At 39.7% G+C, this 21942-nt stretch overlaps 1 protein-coding gene across 6 annotated transcripts; it reads right to left on the bottom strand.

Annotated features, from left to right (window-relative positions):
* Nucleotides 1-374: 374 nt before the first annotated feature.
* cgna (cingulin a) lies at nt 375-21047 on the bottom strand. Of its 6 annotated transcripts, none has more exons than XM_084726806.1 (20): nt 20874-21047; nt 12145-13036; nt 11953-12071; nt 11770-11839; nt 11540-11635; nt 10434-10555; nt 10086-10197; nt 9657-9869; nt 8261-8409; nt 7421-7541; nt 7093-7305; nt 6731-6952; nt 6087-6335; nt 5757-5927; nt 5360-5521; nt 4174-4347; nt 3833-3951; nt 2850-2958; nt 2586-2749; nt 375-813 (listed from the first exon to the last, which is right to left on the bottom strand). In XM_084726806.1, exons 2-20 carry the CDS (start codon nt 13033-13035, stop codon nt 678-680), a joined length of 3612 nt encoding a protein of 1203 aa, XP_084582932.1. In that variant the 5' UTR covers nt 13036; nt 20874-21047; the 3' UTR covers nt 375-677. The 6 variants fall into 6 exon arrangements, with proteins under 6 accessions (XP_084582932.1, XP_084582933.1, XP_084582934.1 ...); XM_084726807.1 differs by having other exon boundaries at nt 11953-12050; XM_084726808.1 differs by having other exon boundaries at nt 11953-12023.
* Nucleotides 21048-21942: the final 895 nt, after the last annotated feature.

Raw genomic sequence — 21942 nt, 5'->3', positions numbered from 1 at the left:
GTGCACTCAGTGTCAGTGTTTGGTCCATGTTTTTCAGTAGTGCTACCTAATATTTTAAGCATGCCACGGTAGAGAATTTGTGAGTTCAGTCAGTTGACAGCTTGAGAACAGCTTCAACAGGTAAACTGTCTACAATGAGAAATTGAGAGTTTTTATCAGTCAAAGCCAGACTTGGTACCATAAGAGGTTGACCCAGAATCTCCACCTTGAAATGGTTCGACAAACTAAATTTGTACCAAAAATTACAAGAGGTACCTTCTTTTTATGTTTTTCTTTGCTTCTAGCTTCATTTCTTTCATGGAAATCCAGTTACTCACTGTTGTAGTGAGTTTTTGTATGTTAGAGTACCCAACTAATGTATTGCATGAATGCAATGGAGTCCTTCCCACTATGCCGTGGAGTTCACTGGGGTATATTGCAGACTGAAGGAAATTCCATAAAATGCAGAGGATGTTTTGTTTCCTTCCATTCACTCTGGTGTGGAAAAAAATCATTCCCCTACTATCCTTTATCATTGTCATTTACCTCCCAGGTCCTTGTACCCCACCCTCATTGTGTGTAGTCTAAAATATTCTGCCTTTTGGCTTTGCTCCCAGTTTGTAAGGTACCTAACTTTCGATTTTTTCCCCACATTGTGCTATGTTTTCCCACGATCACTTTGTCCCTGAAGTGCTGTTTTAACAGGAGCTGGTCTGGAGGTTACTCTCGGTGAGGATGGAGGTGATGGTGGAGGAGTCATACAGGCTGTCGTCATCATCTGAACTGAGCGCTGATGAATCCAGAACTGGACGCATTGCTGCATGTGTTTTTCTCCTGCAACACACAGGCAAAACACAGCAGTTTTATTTAGAAAGCATGTTTCACACAGAGGTACATTCAAGGTGCTGCACAGAGAGTAAAAAGAACAAAATGCAAGTTAAAACATTAAAAATAACACAAATAAGTTAAAATAACACAATTACCTAGACTTCTACCTGATGGTTGTATGCCTCTGCCAACCAGTCAAGTTACAGTTTAAATGCATGTCTGTCCAGACTAATAATATATATTTAGTGAAGATATTGAAGGAATTTAATAAAAAGCATATTTAGTGTCTTTTTTGTGAGGTCACTGTGACCTTTGATGTCAAAGTTCTAATGTGTGGATGTTTGTGCCAAATTTAAATAATCTCTGTCCAGGTGCTCCTGAGAAATTGTATTCATAAGAATGGATCAGATGTAAAATCACACTGACCCACTGACCTTTGACCTCCTAATTCTAATCAATTCATCCTAGAGTCCAAATGGAAATTTGTATCAAGTTTAAAGAAATTCTGTCAAGACATTCTAGATAAATCGCCTTCACAAGAGTGGGACAAACAGACAACCTGAAAACATACAGCCTTCAGCCCCACCCCGATGGACAATAAAGATTTATTCTATTCTATGGCTGTTGTGAGCAGGGAGGCATAAACAGAGCAAGAAAAGAGAGATAAATCCACTGTAAATAAGATAAAATAGTAAAAAACATAACAGCAAAAGTCAAATAATAAAATAAAAAAATGAAAATAATATTATAATTATAAATATGCCTTAGGATTTAAAAATATTTAGTTTAAAGCTGTCGAGAACAATAAGGTTTTCAATCTGGATTTAAAAGCTGCAATGGTAGGTGCATTCCTAAGATAATCAGGCAGTTGGCAACTAATGTAAGGATTTATAAATAAGTAATAAATTCTGTGGTTTACTGGCAACCAGTGTGGGGATTTAAGAACTGGGGTGATGTGGGCTGTCCTTTTGGTTTCGGTTAGAACTCTTGTGGCTGAGTTTTGAAAAAGCTGTAGGTGCTTGATGGTCTTTTTAGGAAGTTCAGTTACAAGACCATTAAATAAGAAATCAATTTAGCTGGTAATAAAAACAGTTTTACCAGACCTTGTCTTTGTCTTATGACTTTGTCATAAGGTCCTTGACTTTGGCTATGTTTTATGGTTCTTAATCATCATCATGAACTGTTGGAACACATATACACTGTTTTATTTATCACTTGCTTCATTCATAAATGCTGCCAGGTGATCACAGTGCTCCCTCTGCTGGCAATATAATGACACAACATTCATCCTTGTGACTAGTGGTAGCATGTCTGGAATTTAATTCCCCCTGTGGTACATGAGTAATGTGCCGTTTCAGTTTAATGAAATACCTTTTCACACGTGGGTGATTACCGATTTGTTTTACACACATCACGTTGTGAAATACTGCACCTCAGGGAGTCTGTGTGAATCTCTACCAGGTGTCTGTACGTGTGTGTAACAGCCGAGGAATCTGGGTTCACTGCTAATAACGTCATTTACATGCCGTTTTATTCATTCAGTGACATACTAGAAGGAGGGGATAGTGTCTCTTCCTGACACACACACACACACACACACACACACACACACACACACACACACACACACACACACACACACACACACACACACACACACACACACACACACACACACACAGCTCTGATAATCTGGCTGCCAGGAAGTGCATAAGCTCACACAGTGAGTAAAAACTGAATGAGAAATACAATTGAAAGAAAGAAAAGGAAATGTTTACTTGAGCTCAGTTTCTAGTGCTGTGACTCTGGCCTGCAACGCCTCCTTCTGCTCCATCTGTTCCTCCATGTCTCTCTGAGCCTTCCTCTTCAGTCCATCTATCCTCTCCAGCTCAGTCTCTCCTTCGTCCACCTGCCTCTTTAGGGCTTTCACTCTCAGAGTAAGCTGCAACACAGGAGAAGGTTAATGTGACTGTATATGTGTTCAATGCTAATTTATTACCATGTTGAAACACGGACAGACAGTAGGAGGTGAATGCATGTACCTGGTCTCTCTGTTCAGTGTGCACATGTCGTTCCTCATCCAGCGTCATGCTGAGTTCTTTTAGTTTCCTCTCCAGCCGTCGTTGAGACGCCAACACAGAGTTCTTCTCCCTTTAAATATATAAAGAGAAAAACAGAGCATATGACATGTAGGCATGTTAAAGCTTGAGTGTGGGACTTTAAAATATAAATGACCATTGGTTACATTCAAGCTCCTGTGACAAAAAAGTACAAGCACAGTTTGGATTAGTGGCTAATTTTTTTTAAAGATTTTTAAGACCTGGAAAAAAAAAATAAATAAAAAATTAAGACATTTTAAGGCCTAAAATTTAGCTTAAAAACCTATGCATCTATGAAAGTTTACTAATGATAAAAAAAGAAAAGATTTAAGTAACAACAAAAAAAGAGAAAACGATTCATAGCAAAATAACAAGGTTGCACTGAGGAAGATGGTGGTGAGCTCACCTGTCAGTATATATCATGAGCTCTGCAAAAAAAGCCAATAGGAATGTCCACTCTCTGAAATAACCTGTCACTGGCCAAAGACTCATCATGGACTAGATTTTCTAAAGCTTGAAAACAAAACCAAGAGGAAGTCTCTGGTTTGACAATCAGGAATACAGTTATCAAAGGGAACTGGACTTTCTTAGGTTCTTGACAGAACCTAAGCAAATCCTGTTGCCTACAATAACCCTTAACAAATTCCAAAACCTGGATGACTGAGAATCTTCACAGAAATCACAGACAGAACCAGAAATCCTAAATCAATTCAAGAGGAATGGTGAAACAACACCAGGCTTGGTGTTCCAGCCCAGAATTTGGCTTCTACAACTTAAAATTTAAAATATTCCCTTAGGAGAATGTGTAAACTCTCTTTCATGGTTTACATTACCAGGTGCATTTGAGATATTCAGTTGTCATACAAGGATGACCCAGAATATAGATCTGTTGGACTGCAGCATGTTTTCTATGTGTTGCACCATACCTTTCTTCATCCCGTAGGCGTTCTTCCAGATCCTGGATCTTGTTCTCCAGCTGAGAGACTCCTGCTGAGGAACGAGACTGGCCCTCCATGTCAGCCACACGACTCCTCAGCTCCTTCAGCTGCAGGGATCGACGCAGACAAACAGCAGGTCAACAATACCCAGAATACTTCCACTTTCACCTAAATTCTATATTGAGTTTCAGTGAAGATTCGGAGTAAAAATGATATTTTGGCAGATTGTATACTTCAGTTGCTGATGATCGCAAATGTCAGAAAACACAGATGATGTGTGTGTGTGTGTGTGTGTGTGCGTGTGTCTGTGTGTGTGTGTGCGTGCGTACATGTCTCTCCATGGCGTTCTTGTCCAGTTCCAGGTCCTGTTTGGAGGACCTCTCCTGCATGAGCTCAGAGCGGAGCTGATCAATCTGGTCTCTGCTCCTGGCCACTCGGTCTGTCATCATCTCTGCACTGCTTCTCTCCTCCTCCAGCTCCAACTCCATGCGCTTCAGCTTGTCCTGATGGAGACCAAGTAAGACGAAGAAGGTAAGACCAAGTTTATCAGATGCTCAGAAACGAGACTGTGGGTATAGAGTCACAGGAGTGCTGTGAAAAAGAATACATTTGGGTGCTCTGATAGCTCAGTTAAGAGCGTCCGGCCCATGTACAGGGGTTGAGTTCTCTGCAGCGGCTGTGAGTTCAATTCTAGCATGCAGCACTTTGCTGCATGTCTTCCCCCATTTCCTGTCTGTCTACAAGCTGCCCTGTCAAATAAAGGTCAAAAGCACCCCAAAAATATCTTAAAATAAATAAAACAAACAAACAAAAAAAAATTGTAAAAGAATAAGAAAATAAATGTATGTAATATAAAGAGGAATACATAAAAGAATATGTGAATTCTGAGCACTTTCAATTATTTTCATATCTATTTGTTCATTTATTTGTATTTAAATTTTCACGTTTTTTAATTATTTTTTTTTAATTATTATTTTTTTACATTTTTTGAATATAAATTACTAATTTTTTCCTCTATTTATATTTTTTAATTTATTAAAAGTGAAGTCTAGGCAGGAAGGTGGGAAAAAGCAAAAGCAACAGCGAAAAGAATATCGGAAAAAATTGCTAAATGGATAGATAGTTTTAAAAATGTATAAATAAATATATACAGAAAGAAATTAACAAAGAAATATGAAAATAAATGAAAATTTGTATTATTATTCTTTTGTATTTACTTTTATATAGTTATTTGTCTTAATATATTTTTTTTTTCTTTTACATATCTCTTTCTATTTCGTCATTTTTTTCCATTTACTTATTTATGTGCTTGCTTATTTTCTCTCTGGATTTATGTGCCGGAGTCTCCATAATATAAAAAAAAAAATGTGCCTTGTGTTCTTGTATCTCGGAAACAATAATATATGTATGCCATGAACTAAACCTGTATGTAGAGCAGAACTATTAACAGCAGAGAGCCCTGTAGTCATGGTTTATTCTCCCAAACCACAAAGTGAGCAGGTGCACTTATCTTACCTCCAGGATGCGAATCTCTCGGGTTTTCTCATTCAGGTTGTTTTTGCTGGCCTCCATCTCTCCCTCAAGGTGGCGCAGTCTGTTAGTGAGAAGCTCTTTATCCAGCTGGTGGTTGTCTCTCTCTTCACATACAACCAGAAGCTCCTTCTTCTGTCGTGACATCTAATTAGATTCATAATAATATTAGAAAACAGGAATGACAGACTGGATGTTCATCATTGTGCAGTTTTGCATATTATATCACGCAGACACATGAATACAATCGGTCAAGCATGCACCATGAATATTATGTGTCAAAACTATTGAAAACATTCAGACTACACATCATTTTCATAATAAAAACAACAACCAGGCCAAGCAAGCAACTCAGCATGCACTTGAAAACAAAAACACACACTTCTTCCTCCAGTCTCCTCAGATTTATGTGACTTCTATCCAGTTCACTCTGAGCGTCGTTTCCGTAACGCTGCGCCTCCTGCATTTCCTTGCGTGCCCTCTCCCTCTGCTCCTCCAGCTGAACCCTGAGAGCCTGCGCCTCCTCTCTTGAGGACACGGTCAGAGACTCATGCTGACAGAGGAAACCGGCGGGAGAGAGAGGGGAAAAAAAAAACAAAGAGGGTGATTTTTTTTTGGTGCTGTGAATCCTCGAATGAGCAGTTTGGAAATCTCCAAGCTGCAGAAGCTTTCATTTGTTTGTAAAGATATAAAGAAAATCTCTCCTTCTTACCTCCTTGTTGAGTTTCTCCAGAGCTCTCTCCTGGTGTTGTTTGGCCTCTTCCAGCTGGTTGATAGTCTGTTTGAGAGTCTCCTTGTCTTTCTCTGTATCCTCCACACGCAGGTTCAGTTCACGGTGCTCCTGGCTCAGTCTGGAAGCTTTTCGCTTGGCCTCATCTAGCTCAGATCTCAGCCCTCTCACCTCAGTGTGGAGGGCGAGCTCTGCCTCGGAGCTCTCTGTGGCGTTGGTCTGCAGCTGAGCCTGAAGAAACCACAGAGGAGGACCAGTTAGGCTTAAATATGTCTACTAATGATGTAATGATACCAAAAACTCAACATACAATAAGTCATCTGAACTGAGGGGGAAGGGGTAAACAACGGCTTCTCCTATATCCTACATAATCCTATATTAAGTAGGATTTCAACCCATTTGATATACAGTCTATGGCTTCAACTCACTATTCGGACTGTGGTTCTCATTTTTGGATGTGAATTGTTATATATTGCTCAATTAAATAATAAATCTGATGTGTACACTATTTTTTGTTCGTATTAAAGTTGTTTCTCCTTTTAACTTGAAGTGTGTCTTGACAATTGCAAAACAAAAAGCAGCCGTCAATAGCAGTACCTTTATAAAATAAAATAAAAATAATCTACCTCTAACCGTGAGAGTTTCTCTTTGAGACGTGTGTTGGCCTCCTCTTGCTCCTGCTGGGCATCTTGGAGCGATTTAACATCCATCTGAGCTCTATTGAGACGTGTTTTACTGGCCTCTAGTTCTTCCTCAGCTAATGAGTGCTTCTCTCTGAGCTGGCTAACTTCAGTACGTGTCTCGCCAAGCTTCTGCTCCAGCTCTGAGATGATGGCTGGATCTGGGAGCTATATGCAGGAAGAGAGGGGAATGATATTAACAAAAATACAAAAGAAATTATGGAGATTAAAGATGAGATTTTTTTTAACCTAGTAATTAGAGTCATTTACATTGTTATAACCTCACTGAAGTGTAAGATTTAACTAACCTTTTTGTTTTTCTCCTGTGCCTTAATAAAATCTTCTTTGGCCCTCTGTAATTGATCCTTTAGCCTGTCAATCTCATACTTCAGTTCTGCCTCCTGGCTCTGGTGAGATTTTTTTAAGGAGATGACCTCCATGACCTTCTTGTCAAACTCTGTCCTCTGCTTCTCCACGTCAGACTTGGCCTTCTGTAGATCAGCACTGTATCGCTGAATTTCCTGAGCAGAAATACAAACAATTTGATGGTTAAATTGCTTAATTTTTTTGTCAACAGATGAGGTGATTCAGCAGTGCATCAGTGATTGTGTGGGGCTGAGTGTATATTTACTGCACCTGGTTGAGAGTCTGAGTGTGGCTGGGATCTGGTATCTGTTGTTTCATGGTGCTCACTTTCTCCTGGAGCTCTTTTAGTTCCTCCTCAAACTCCTCTTTTTCTAGACGGGCTTGCAGGAGCCTAAAAAAAATGTAGATCAAATACAGCTGATCTGAATAAATTGCACCGCATAAAAGTTTCGCTTGATTATCTGATCAGTAGCGGTTGGATTGTAGAGGTGAGTTGCGAGCTAAATTTACTTTGATGATCAAATAAGTCATTGTTTATTCTTCAAACAACAGGAGATAAATCAAAATTCTCTGTTAACACATAACAGCCAAACATTTTCACAGTCTACAGCAGTCTACAACACATTTTTTTTTGCTAAACACAAAAATCTAAGATCATCCACACCACTCCTCCGTGACTTCATAGTTTCTGTTTACAAACACATTAGAACCCATGTACTTGAGGGTTCATGGTACATGTTAAAATTTGGATCATGTAGTCATGATTTGGGCTGCAAGTGTGGATGGCCTTGGATCTATAGTCACACAGTTGTTGGCACAACTAGCCACATCTACACATCTGCATATCTAAACACAAATGCTGTTCAGTTAGTGACTCTCACAGTGTCTCAGGGCTGCTGGTTGGCTCTCTGATAGAGAGGTTGACAAACATAGACCAGGTAGAATGGAAGAGAAGAGATGGACACACATTAGTAGCACGGAAGGTGCCAAGAAAAACCATGAGAAGATGGTGACAAAATCCACGTCCAAGTAAGCATTAGAAATCCCAAATCCAGGTAGGTAATAATGGATACATGCTGTGAACAACATAATGTGTTAGAAAGGACTCACTCTTGTTTAGTTGTTCTAAGTTCGTCTCTGGTGGCATGAAACTGCTCCATCCAGTGGCTGCTCTCGTCTCTGCAGTCTTCCAGCTGCTGCTGTAGGGAACGAACTGACGCATTTACACGTAACCGCTCTGCCTCGATCCCCGCGTGAGACTAAGACAGGGGACAGAAGAATTGAGAACATATTTCATTAGAACCCCACCACTTCATAGACATAAATGAATATGTAGATGGACAGAATCTACATATTATCAAATATTCAAAAAAATTGTGGGGGAAATGTTGCTGGATGAGTGTGCTCAGTGCACTTGTGCATGCAGCCTCTCCTCTGCAGATACTCCTGTGTTCTTGTCCTCAGGCTTTCATCAGGGGAGTTTAAGCTTTCATCACAGTAAACTATTCTCTTTATAAGGTATGGCTATGTACAAAACATGTTATTGTAAATATGAGTGCAATAGAAATAACTAGGATGGAATCTGGAAAGAAGTGCACATTTATCCACCACAGTGCAGCATGGAATTATTCTGGTATTCATAGGTATCACTGAACCATTATCAGGGTTTTCCTAAAGTACGGCTGGTGTGAAAAGGCCCCCTTTATCTGTGTGTTGTGGTGCCCTCCTGTGTTTGGTGCTATTTTCATTCTTCAGTTTTGAAGAAGCTGAACCTGCATATTACACATAGAATTCCAATCATGAAGGACATGAATCAGCTTTTACTTTATATATTCTACTATTTTACAACATATTTAATAATATACTAAGGTTGGGAGATTGGTTGAAAATATCAGTTATCAGAATGTCTGTCACTGAGCAGCAGTTCTCATTCATTCCTTAAAGTACACACCCACTGAGATGACAAATATTTTCACATCTAAATCAAAATTTTTTCAACTAAAGTAGAGTTGATTGTTTGAAGTGTGTTTTACAATGAGTTAACGAGGCAATGTGTAAGAATATGTGTAAGAATATTTCCTCTCTTGACATGTGTATGTATATTTTGTTCATTTATTGGACATAGCAAATGGACGTAGCATATGTAATGTAACAAACCTGCACACATAACCCAGCTGAAAGTTGGTGGGACAAAATTTTTATAAATTGCTCAGCCTTATCATGTACACTATGAGATCAAATGTGTGGGGCACATGTCTCAAGTGAGACATGGATGATCTACAGATGGACTCTTGTAAATCACTCTCAATAAGAAAAACTACTAAAACACAAATATTGGCACTACAAAGGAAAAAGATGAAAAGCATGCAGAGATGGTTTCCTCAGAGTTTTGCTCATGGTGTCTGTGGTTGAGGGACTGAACTGCCCATGTTGTCTCCAAATTAAAAGCAATGTCATACCAAATGTAAGTGATGATGAGCTGGCAACGATGTTTGTGCACACACACCTGAGACACCTGCTCCATACTGCCGCGGAGCTTCTCCATGTCAGCACTGTACTGCTCTCTGAGTGCCTCAATCTCTTTGTCATGTGTGGCCACCTCTTCCTTCAGAGCTCCTTTGAGGGCCGTTAGCTCCCTCTCCCTCTGTCTGAGTGTCTCCTCCAGCTTCTGTTTCAGTTGGCACACCTCCATCATCTGCGCCTGACAAGACATCAGGTCCTGCAGACACAATGAATATAAAGTATTAACATGACACTTTTGATCTCTTAGCCGACTTTTTGTACAATATTTCTCATTTGTAAAACTAAAAAAATGCTTTCTTGAGAAGCAGTTGAATCGAGATTTGAGTCTCAGCTTGTTTTTAAAAATCCAGTAGTGGGGACAGATAGATGCACCCTGTGTGGGTGTATGTGTGCCAGTCTGTTTCTGTGATACCGTCTTGTTGCCGTTCTCTCTTCTCAGTTCATCCTGAAGCTCAGCCAGCTGGTCCTCCATTTCTCTGACCCTTGCCTCTGCGTTCTCCCTATCCATACGCAGCTGAGTCAGCCTGCGAGGAAAAGAGGACACAATCACACATTTCTGAATGATTTGAATGCAAATGACTAAGGCACACTTGTTTGTCTCGTGAAGTTACAGTAACTGCTTGTTTCACGAAATTGTGAGGAGTGGAGCTTGAAAACAAAGTGGGCTTGTCATGCACCCAGACAATAGTACCATGCCCCTTCCTCCTTTCCTCTGTGTGTGCATGTGTGTGTGCATGTGTGTGTGCTGTTGTGTCCTCACTCTGATTGTGTTTCATTTAATTCTTTCTTCTTCCGGTCCAGCATCTCTTGGAGCTGCAGATTTTCATCCAGACAGGACTCCAGCTCAGCTTTCAGAGTGGGATCAGAATTGCTAACAGAGTCCTGCACACGAGCAGACGTGATGAATAAATGAGAGCAGTGAAACATTAGACATTAGGTAGCTCTGCTGGCATAAACAATAGGCTTTTAGGAAATGTTAAAGCGGGCTTGCATTTGCCCACCGATCAATATGCATAAGGGATTAAGTTCTTAGGAGCTATTAGAGATTAAGACCTGCCCACCTTCCTTAAGCCAACATATAATGAGTCATTATTGAAGTTAGATTATTGTGTGTGTGCACCTTTGACTAGCCCAGAGGGCTTTAAGGATTAATCTGAGGATTAATCTGAAGCACACTCCAAGGAACCACCCGCCCTCCTGCTTAGATTAGTTAAAAAGACATAAAAACTGAGGACAGTTTCCTGCTCTCAAGCAACTAACAGCTATTTCCTTCACTTGATAGTTGGTGCTCTCATTTCAAGGAGACTCGGATGAGTGTTTATGTGTGGCATTGGATGTGCACCGTGTAATTAGAGCTGATTTGAAGTGGCAGGTTGCTCTCTGAATGTTAACATCCTCTGGTGGCAGCCAGTTCCAATCAGCAAAGTGAATTTATTAAAGTTTGGTGGGTCGTCCAAGGACACTACAGTAACAACAAGCCAAAACTCTGGCACACATGCTCTACATGTGGTTTACCTTATGTTGGCCATTTAAAGATGACACTTAATTAATGTGGAGGCTCCAAATAGAAAAAGAAAAGCAGGATTTTTTTTTTCTGAGCACACATTGGAAATTAATGCATTAAATGCAAAAGAAAGTATGCACGTTGTGCTTCTTATTCTATTCAAAAGTAAAATAGTGTCTTATCCACTACAGAACAGTATTGAGAACAGAGCCAGACCCAGAATTAATCACTTATCAAAGTTGTCAATTAATTTTATTACTAATTGATTAATAGACTAATCGTTGCAGCTCTAGTAAAGAATGAAATATTTCAGCACTGTTAATTTCTATGTCTCTTCACATCTGTTTTTCTGTTTTGTTTACCCTTCTTTCCTTCTGGAGGGCAGTTTGTAGTTCAGCCATCTTTCTTTCAAGCTCTCTCTTTTCTCTCACCCACTCTTCCTGAGGTCTTTCTTTGGGCTGTCGTAGAAAAATGCATATGGAGACATAGATGTATGTGTAAGCAGCATGCTTATACTGTTTCTTTACCTGACATGTGATCCAGTATAGGAACAACCCCTCACAATTCGATATTTTTAAAAAGGAAAACAAACCTTTAGACTCTGAATTTTCTGAAAGATGACCTTGACTTTGTGCTTGATGACAACATCACTCTCGCTGGTCCTGATGAAAGGAAAACAACAAATCTACATGTATGTTATCAAGTATTATAATTGTATTATGACAACCAAATGAAATTTCTATGTGCTATGTCAAGATCACATGTAGGCCCATACCCTTGTCTCAGGATGTTGTATATAGTCTGCATGAGCTGCTCCTCCTCACTGCTCACCTCTGCACTCGGACCCTGGTCCAGCAAAAGGTCAGGAGTCACCTTGAGACATAGATCAGAAAACTACTCTTGCAATGTTGCATGCTATGTGGTGTTTAGAGCTGTAACACACAGCAATAAAACATTTTATTCTTACTTGTGCTTCAGGCAGACTGGCCTGTGGTGTCTCCACAGCAGCGTACCCCCCTGGTGAAGTCCTCTGATTAGCGGAGTGTCCAGGAAATTTGGTGAAAGCACCCTGGCTGCGTCCCAAGCTGCTGTGAGTTGAGGACGGAGGTGAGGTGTAGGGGTTGGGGGTGAGTAGAGGAGGTGTATCTCTGGGATCTTGCTGTGCAGGAGGAAGTCCTCTCTGTTGCCCTCCACCATCAAACCTGTTAATGAGTCTGTTGACAGGAGTCTGTCTCTGATGCTCATTTGTTTGTTGAGGTGGGTCAGGGTAGGACTGATTGCTCCTCGCTGTCCCGTTGAGCCCTGCTTTGTATGAACCATCCCACATTCTCCTTTCCACGTCCCCTTCTCTACCCCTGACATACTGGTCCTGCTCTCTTTCTCCCCTTACCCCAATTCCTCCATCCAAATTCCCATAACTCCCAGACTTCCCATCCCCTGGTGGCCTGGACAGCTGAAAGTCCTCATTACCTGCCCCTCCCTCTGCATCCCTGTCCAGCAGCGAGCCATGGGACTGGGCCCGACGCAGTGCACCTCCCTGCCCTCCTCCAACATCTGCCCCCTGTGTCCCTGGCTCTGCTTTCTCTCTCCTCCGGGGAAGGCTACTGTAGCCAGAGGGGTACTGGGTCTTGAGCTGGACCCCATACGAGTCGCCTTTCTCTCCGTCCTTCAGGACCACATATGGCTGGCCAGCAATACCCTGTACTCTGACTGCCACACCATATTTGGAGGAGGTCTGAGACTTGGTCTTGGGCTGGGACCCGGGCTGTCCCCCACCAGTGTCACCGAGGTCATTGATGAAACGGATCTGGACACCGTAGTCCACTGGGGTCTTCCGACCTGAAGACGGTGTACTCATGCTGTCAATACAGCAGAGAGGCACGTAAAGAGAAGGAGAAGGAAGCAAGAATGTGGTTAGATTTTGGCAAGCTTTATGGGCTACATATTTGCTATGGTAGTATTTTCATATCATGCCCCAAACTACATTAATTTGGCAGATGCTTTTGTCCACAGCATCATCATATACACAATAACAGCACTTCAACAACCACCAACCCTATGAATAACCTGCTCAGTACTCTATCACCTGAGCTACAGCTGCCCTTTAATACAATGTGCTTCAAGATCTGACAGTACAAAACAAAATGGGTCATGTTGAGATGGGAACCCCAGACACACAAATAAGAGTGATCATTTTAACCCAAACCAAACTCTTTCCCTAACTCTAACCAATGTTTTTTCTTCCAAGGCAAAAACAATGCATACCAATCATGCAAGAGTTTCACAAATCTAAGGTGACCATTGAGACACAACCAGTAAAATGGAGTGCATTAAGAGACACTGCATCACTGTTTACTTATATTATTTACATCACTGTACAATGATATGAGAGCAAGACAGTAATTTTTGCTTATTCCTTCAAATACTACAAGAAGACATTTTTGTGTGCTCTTGGTTTAGCTGAGATATGTATGTAGGTTTTCCCACTCAAAAATAACCAATACTGAAAAACTCACGATTAGAGGAAGACAAAAAAATACTCCAGCCAGATATATTGGTGAATATTAGCTAATTGTATATATATGTAGGTATCTGTGTATATGCTGCCACACATGCCAGTATGAAACAAAAACTTGTGGTACATAAATGCCAAACGTGTCTCCATTGCATAATTTGCTCACCATATAGTACTGACAAGTTTAATTTATCACTGCTAAATGCCCCGCTTATCAAAACAACTCCAAGGGATCTGTACCAAGACTGTTTAGATTTTGTTCTTACAAAATGACTACCAGTTGATATATTGTGGTATACTGTGGTTGCTTATAAAGTGCTTTACAAATAAAGTTGGATTGGATTGGATTGGATTATTATCAAATTTTTCAAACTCCTAATCAGTATCAGTATCGGCCTGATAAATCCAGTATCAGTGGGGCTATATTCAAAAGAGCAGAGTGAGGAAAGCAGAGAAAAAAAGACTACTACAATACAATCAACAGCCAGGTTAACCACAGCTCTTCCTTCAAATTAGGAAATCAAACAAAGACTACCTGCACTGTCATTAGCATACCTTCCTGGAATGTCAAAAAATTGTTAGACACACAGCCTTGCTTTGAACAAATACAGACACACAGATTTATTATATAGGCAGTAACACTTAGTTTCTGGCTCTTGGCTGCTTTTGTGGACTTTGACCTCAGTGCGCTACATTAGTCATTAACCTGAAAGCACACACCCACATATCACTTTCCCCTTGCAAGGATCAGCTAAGCCTTTCCCAACTTTTGGAAGTTTTCCCAGCCAGACACTAAACTTTATTTCCCTCAACGAATCTTTGACAGCTTGGGATACAAACAGGTTCCATAGCAACTAGTAAAGACCCTTTAATTCTTTTAGTCTGTAATTTCTCCACTTCCCTGTATTTCTTGACTCCTTAACCTTCCCTTTTTATAGCCTTTAATGAGTAACTCTGAAACTATGTATGTTCTGTTTCAGCTGATCACACCTACTGTATGTCAAGGTTTAGGCACACGTCACTGACAACATTATTCATCACTGACAACAATCTAAGGCACGGGCTGAACTGAACATTTCTGGTATTGTGTTGACTGGTTGATCATGCATTTACTTAGGTCACGATGAGAGACCTCATTCCCATGTCATTACACTGCTATGGTTCATTAAACTTACTTCAAACCTCTTACAACACTCCCTCCTGACCTGACCTCTGCTCCTTTTACTTCCTCTCCACAGCTTTCCAAGGTGAGAGACAGAAAGTGGGCTGGGAGACTGAAAGGGAGGGTGAAGTGAGAGAAAAAAAACACCAGCTTTTCTTCTCTTATCAGGGCCTTGTGTGATAAAATCCAAAGTCAAGCTGTTCCTGTGCACAACCCTCTCTCTGATTACTCAAGTAACCATCATATGGTTACACTGACACATGCAGCCATACATTATTGAATGCCTACGCACACATTTTTACATTTCCATATTTTGGAAGAAATGTGATGCAACGGAGAGGAAGCCAAGTCCTTCGGCAAAATAAAACACAGTCAGCCAAGTGAGCCAAGACATATAATCTTGTGAAAGTCAAGACTTTGTCTTTAAAGCAAGAAAAGGTGACGGAAAATGTCTGTGCCGGCAGTGGGCAAAGCAACATGACATGAATGACCTTTTGAGTATATCTGTGTGCTTGTGGTGCATAAGCATCATCCACAGACAGACCTGCTCATCAGACGTGCAAAGTTAGTCGATTTTTTTTCCCACCCTTTGGGAACCACGTAGGAAGCACCATGTCACAACACATTTGTGCAGTCAAGCATGAAGTCTGCAGCCCACTGCCTTCACAGCAAGGTCAAGCAAACATGTCATACACTGACGAATGTGTCACAGGCACGCAATATGACAAACACAGAAGACAATGTCCATTGATTTCATCTGAACCCTAGCAATCTGTAGCGTCTAAGGGTGCTAAACTGACTTACAGATAAAATGTAAGGTAGCAAAAGACATTTCTTAGTTCATGTGCATCTCTTCATTTGTTTAATTTTTCTATGTCACCGTGGAAGAACGCAGTCCCTCCCAAGGGGGACATGGGTGAGGGGGAACCCACCCCATTGTCCAGTCGATGTGGGGCGGAAAATGAGGGCAGCAATTCTGAGCATGCCAAAAGGATTCCTGTATTCTTTCATTCCCTCCCTCACACTGTCTATCTGATTACAAGTTTCAGGGTTTCAACTCTGATATTTTTCCCCACACCCACCCCGCTTTTAGGTTTCTCTCCAAAGCCAGTTTCTTTTTACACGTCTCTAAAATAAACATCCTTTTCCATACTGAAAGTAGGACAGCAAACAAGTTCTTCTGTCAATCCATTTGTTTATACAACGCCTGTGCTGTGATTTTAATGTCAGTCACACCTAATGTTATTTCATTATTTGAAAGAAACACTTTATGACTTTGTATCCCTCAGAGTTGAAACCTTAGTTGATTAATCAATTAGTGACTAAATGGTGTACATGATAGCATTATTGATGATTATTGTTGGACAGTTGGACGAACAAAACAAGTGATTTGAAGATATCACATTAGGCCGGAGATATACGTGCTGTTTAACCATGCATTTGTGTTCACGTATGCATAGCGTTAATTTCTGAGGATGCGCACAACCATCGCTCCAAATGGACACAGGATACACAAGGCAGCCATGATGCATAGCAGTGTATATGCCACTCCACCGCGATGGCTGACAGCCATAGACAACTGAGCCCTCTACCATCACAAGGAAAAAAAAAACAAGCATGAAGTACTTCCTAATCTGTAATTAATATCCAACATAATATCCAACATGTATACATATAAATAGTATAAAATAAAGTATTTAAAAACAATATCTACATATCATTATCCATTGTGATGTTTTTCATCAATTGTCTATTTTGGTGGACATTGCCCAACCCTATTATTAGGCAGACTATTTTTATATTTGGGCACTTTATAGATTCAAGGAAAATTGAAGTAAATTAGGGATGAAATGATTACTGGTTTCACGATAAGCAATGGTAAACTTTTAGACGGTTAGTATTATCATTTCAAATTTTAGGCCTAATTATCATTACAATCATGTTAAATCTTCACATTTTGAAAAACTCACGGTAAATACTGTACAGCATCAAATAAAGTTAGAAATGGTTTCCCAGACACAGGTGCAGCTACAATGTTGGTTTGCTTCATGAAAACACTGATATCACATAGAACTTCCTTTCAAAATCATTGGGTTTTTTTTCAATATAAAACTTGGTAAAATGATTTCACTGTGTATCAGCACTTTTTGAACATTGGCAGCACATTTTAACAATACCAAGTTAATACTGATAATTTTGGTCACTATAAACACAATATGAAATTTTCATGTTTCATCCCTCGAGTAAACAACAGGAACATTTATCTGTAATTTCAGAAATCATTAGTTGAAGCCCTAGTATTGTTCTGAAGCACTTGTGTCATTAATAGGATGTGACTTTAACAAAAGAACAGCTTTTTCAGGCTTGCTCGCCCAGCTAAGAGAAGCCTATTTGGTGCTTATGGATTCATGTTAGCCTGCGGTTATGCTGACTGGCTCTCTGCCTCTTGCCTCAAATTGAATACTCGCACAGTAAATTGAATTGGAGCTGCTTCCCTGTTAAGATCCGAGATGGAATGGAAAATATAATTAGGAGATTAGAGCGGGTGTGGAGAGAAATGAAACAACAGCAATGTGTGGAGTCATGAAAGTGCCTCTGCTGACTCACCGAGTCACCACGGTTCATGTGATCATATCATCTCTGGCCTAAAACCGATGCAACTGGGAAGAGCAGAGCAGCAAAGGCTGAAGGTTATTTGAGTCAAAACTTGTTCTACAAGAGTAAAGCAACCTCAGATGACAACTGGAGCCTAACCAAGACCTGCAAATTTTGTATTTGCCATATAGCATAGTATAATATGTAGAATATGCTGTATAGTTTAATATGCAAATGTGTCAATCCTGTAAACTGAACTGTATATACTGTACAGTGGCCCATACTTTGTTTTTTAGTATATGCAATGTATTAACAATTTGGACATTGCTAATGTCTGAATAATTTAAACATACAATATGCAACATAAAAATGTCTGAAAACAGCTAGACCTATGTTATATATTTTGTTGCACTGTGTACTTACATTACCCCAAATATTTAGAACAAGCGCAGAGAAATCTGTAATTTTTTTTGAAGGTAGCTGTTTAATTTGGTCACCTGTTGCCATAACTTCCCAGAAAACACAGGATACATCACAGAGTAGGGAAGGAAGAACACGAATAAACATAATGTGAATAAAGCTACAATACATTACCTCGTCCCTGAACACGATTTCTGCCTAAGTCACTCAAGACAGATTATAATCGACAATGATGCTGTTTAATAGTAATGACTTCCATGATCCCATGCCACATCATAACATCATCAAACTTCATCTTTTGATATTGTTTTGATGAGCTAGACACCTCTACTAGCATAAATTATTCATTAGCCAACTGGTTATGTGTTATAGTTTGGTCTATTAAAAGTCAGAAAATAGTGAAAATTGTTCACTACAATTACCCCAAATTATATCTTCCATGTGCTGTGGATGACTGAATGAGATGATGTTGAAAGTACCAACAAAAGCTAGTAAGAGGACCTTGAGTTAAGGTCGTTCAAGTTCAAGTTCCATAATGAACTTTTTTGAGCAGGGGTCAACAATAGGGATTACCAACTTGTCTGGGGAAAGTGGTAATTGTGAGTGGTAATTTTCAGTAATTTTCATGCAAAATGGTTAAAATATGGAGATTTCCTGCTTTCCTTCATATTAAACTGAATATCTTCTGAGCTTCTGAATGACAAAACCAGACATTTAAAGACATTACGTTGGACTTTGCATTGAACATGACAAATTAACTTAAGTCTTTATTGTTATTTTATTACCGCTAATAAAACAATTTGTACAGGGAAAAGTAAAAATTGACTTTGGGCGAAATAGATTTCTGATCCACTTGCCCGAGAAGGCAAGTGAAAAAGAACGCATTAACATCAAACCCTGAAGATTTAGAACTTTAATCCCAGGGTTGAGGGATAGAGTTCTTTACATATCTTTATAGAAAAGAAACAAATTCACACATTTGAGAATATTATTTTTTTGCTGTATAAATTATTTAAAATAATTTTAATTTGTACCTCAGATTCAATGAATTGTAGTTGATAGACTAATCAATTAATTTACTATTTCAGCTGGTATACAGTATCCTATAAAGTTAACTGCTGCTGTAAAACAGTAGTTGGCCCCTTTTCTTCCAGGTGAAGTAAAGTTTTACGGGCATTAACCTGGAAATTAAAAACATGGAGGTGTAAGTAACAGTGCTGGACAAAACAGTAGCTCACACTGTCTGTGTCCTTAAAGGACAGGCAGCCCCTAAGTCCTCAGGGTATTCTCCCTCTCTATTACATTCTTCACAGGAAAACCAGGCCCTCTTCCTCTCTCCAGCGGTCAATCTCTCTCCAAACCTGCTACTACTCCTCTTTCACACTCAAACAAACAGCCATTTATTCCTCTTTTCAATTCCAAAGAACTTCATTCGCATAACAAAGGAAGGCTTCAGTGTTACCAAATAGTACACAAATGACACCACATTAGGAGCACATAAATATGCCCCTCCCTTTCCTCACATTCCAGACACTTGTTTCTCTCTGTGCTCCTCACTTACACAGGCTGAGAGTGTATCTACGTATGTGGTGTGGGAGAGAAATTGATTTATGGGGGATTTTTTATCTGCACAAGAGTACTTGTACCTATAGCACTGGACTCATCTTTATCACTCTGCAGAATTAGGAAATGCTATCAGGGTACATTTTTTGTTAGCCATCTTCACTCTGTTATAAAATGAGATTGTGTCAGCATGCTCAATGGCTTAGCAAGTGCAGTGCTATAATTACTGAACTTCAAAACTATAGTCTGCACTCCTTTCTTGCTTGCATCATCAGTCTCAAGCTTTAATCTCGAAGAGCATCTCTGCAGGGTCCAAAATTAACTATTTTGTCCACTGACCAAATGGCAAGTGAATGTTCAATGTTTTTTTCCAGTGAATCAATGGATTACAAATGTTTCTTTGGCTGGTGAATGAAGTAAATCTACAAGCCACTTCTATATTTTACCAGCATTTGGCAGGTGATTGCTAATTTTGAGGCCTGAATCTCTGAATTACAGACCAAGGGGTCCCAAACTTTTTCATGTCAAGGATAATCACAATAGAAGATGCACATCAGACCATGCACCACCAATTTTAGAGGATTTTGCTCCCTGAGTATTTTATAAGGTTTAAAGATAAAGTATTCATGGTCAAAAAATGATTAAATTAGGACCACTATAAATTACAATCAATCAAAGCAACCAACCCTACCTCTTCCACTCTTGTTCCAACTTTCAAAAAAATGTGATAAAAGCTAAATATTTTATTCTTTCTTTTGCTGAGGACCCCCTGCAGCCCAATCAAGGACCCCTGATCGTCCTAAGACTTCAGTTTGAAAACCACTGTTGCAGAGCATTTTTCCATGCGAGTTTGCATATTGTTTTATACTTATGCTGCATAGATTAAAAGCTAGAAGGTTATATGTAGCCTTGGAGACTTCAACACAGTTTCAGAGGTCTTATAATTGTTTGTTTCCCAGTGCATGATTTTCCAGTGACAAATCCCCTGGTAGCACAGGGCAGAGACACAGCTTCTGCATAGGAATCATAAGTGTTTTGGTGTGATACACATTTTAAAAACTATTATCTTTGCTTGTAGAAACGTCTAATAACTCTGAGAGTAGTTATACGTTTAAATTTGGTGCAGTTTCTCACGTATTTCACAAAACATAATTTAACAGTTATTCTGGAGTAACGTTAGCTGGGAGCTCTTGTCCCTACCTATCCCATCAAACTAACGTTAGCCAAAAAGCTAAACCGGCTAACAGAAAACACTCAGTGACACAACATTGTGAGATATTCTCAACTTATACAGTCAGCTTAACCGAAGAAATAAGCGCCACATAGCATCAAAAAAGCCTCCAACAAAGAGCATAACTGTGAACTGTCTGACAGGTCTCTGTCTGGTTTAGCTGTCTGTGTCTGTGGCTATATGAAGTCCAAAACCAAGCGTTAAAGTTACCTCTTTCTCTGAAATTCCTCCTCCGCTCCTCTCTGACAAGTCGCTTCCCTTATGTCGAAGATAATTCAAATACTTTCACAGACATTCATCAAAGTCCGAACGGAAAAGTGGGTGGAAAACAACTCCTACGCAAATTAACACGGCAACAAGTTCATTATGCGGCTGCAACCTGTTACCTTTTGTCGGGGATGTAACCGTCCCGCCCAGCCTCTCCGGAGAGAGCGCTGTGATTGGACCAGACAGCAGATATAGGCGGGACGGTAGATATCGGCTACGTTTGCTATTGGTTAAATATCTATGTCAGTTATTCATTGTGCTGGACCGCTTTATGACCCTTTCTCTGACAAACGGAAGCCCGTATTCTTACTTCAGATGAAACAAACAAGAAAATTATCGGTGTGACCCACACACACACAAAGTTTTTTCAGGACAAGTGAAGGTTCAGACCGGTGGCTCAATATGTCTGTTTCTCCAATTTACCAGTAGATGGCGCAACCATCTACCTACTGGTAGTGCAGCAGCATCTTTCAGGACCCTAAAAAGGCTGTGCTGCAAGTGAATGACCTCCAGTGTTTGATCCTGTTGCTTATGATGTAATTTAGTTGAACAGCTTACAAAATACCATGATTTGAAATTAACCCTATGAATATTTCTAGACTAAAATGGTAATGTGGTAAAAAAAAAAAAAAAATAAATACATTTTTGCTGCTGAAATCTAGTGGAGTAGAAATAAAATTACTAATTACTATTTACTTAAATGCAGTGTTTGAGTAAATGCAGTTATTTTCCACAACTGCACTGAAGCCATTGTTATCATTGCCTATCTTGACCCAGACAATTTTTGAATAGAGTAAAATAAAAGTAAAAATTATATAAAAAGTGCAGCTCTCAGATTTACCTTAGCTCATTTTAAAAGTCCTCATGTTAAGATTATGTGGGGAGATTCCATAAACAAAACAGGCAAATGATAACTCCAAATGACCAAGGTGACCACAAATATGTTTGCAACTGTAGTTGAGTGCAGAAAAAATATGAAAACACATTTTCAATAATAATATAATGTAATAAT

The sequence above is a fragment of the Lutjanus erythropterus genome, chromosome 9 (assembly GCF_056507025.1).
Source record: "Lutjanus erythropterus isolate fLutEry1 chromosome 9, fLutEry1.hap2, whole genome shotgun sequence".
NCBI lineage: Eukaryota > Metazoa > Chordata > Actinopteri > Lutjaniformes > Lutjanidae > Lutjanus > Lutjanus erythropterus.
This window is presented reverse-complemented; position numbering and strand designations above follow the sequence as displayed.

Coding starts and splice junctions, on each gene's coding strand:
- cgna (XM_084726803.1), bottom strand. CDS start 13,035: ATGAGTACACCGTCTTCAGGTCGGAAGACCCCAGTGGACTACGGTGTC. Junction 7,306..7,420: donor ACACTCAGACTCTCAACCAG/GTGCAGTAAATA, acceptor ATTTCTGCTCAG/GAAATTCAGCGATACAGTGC. Junction 5,928..6,086: donor TGGAGAAACTCAACAAGGAG/GTAAGAAGGAGA, acceptor TTCCTCTGTCAG/CATGAGTCTCTGACCGTGTC.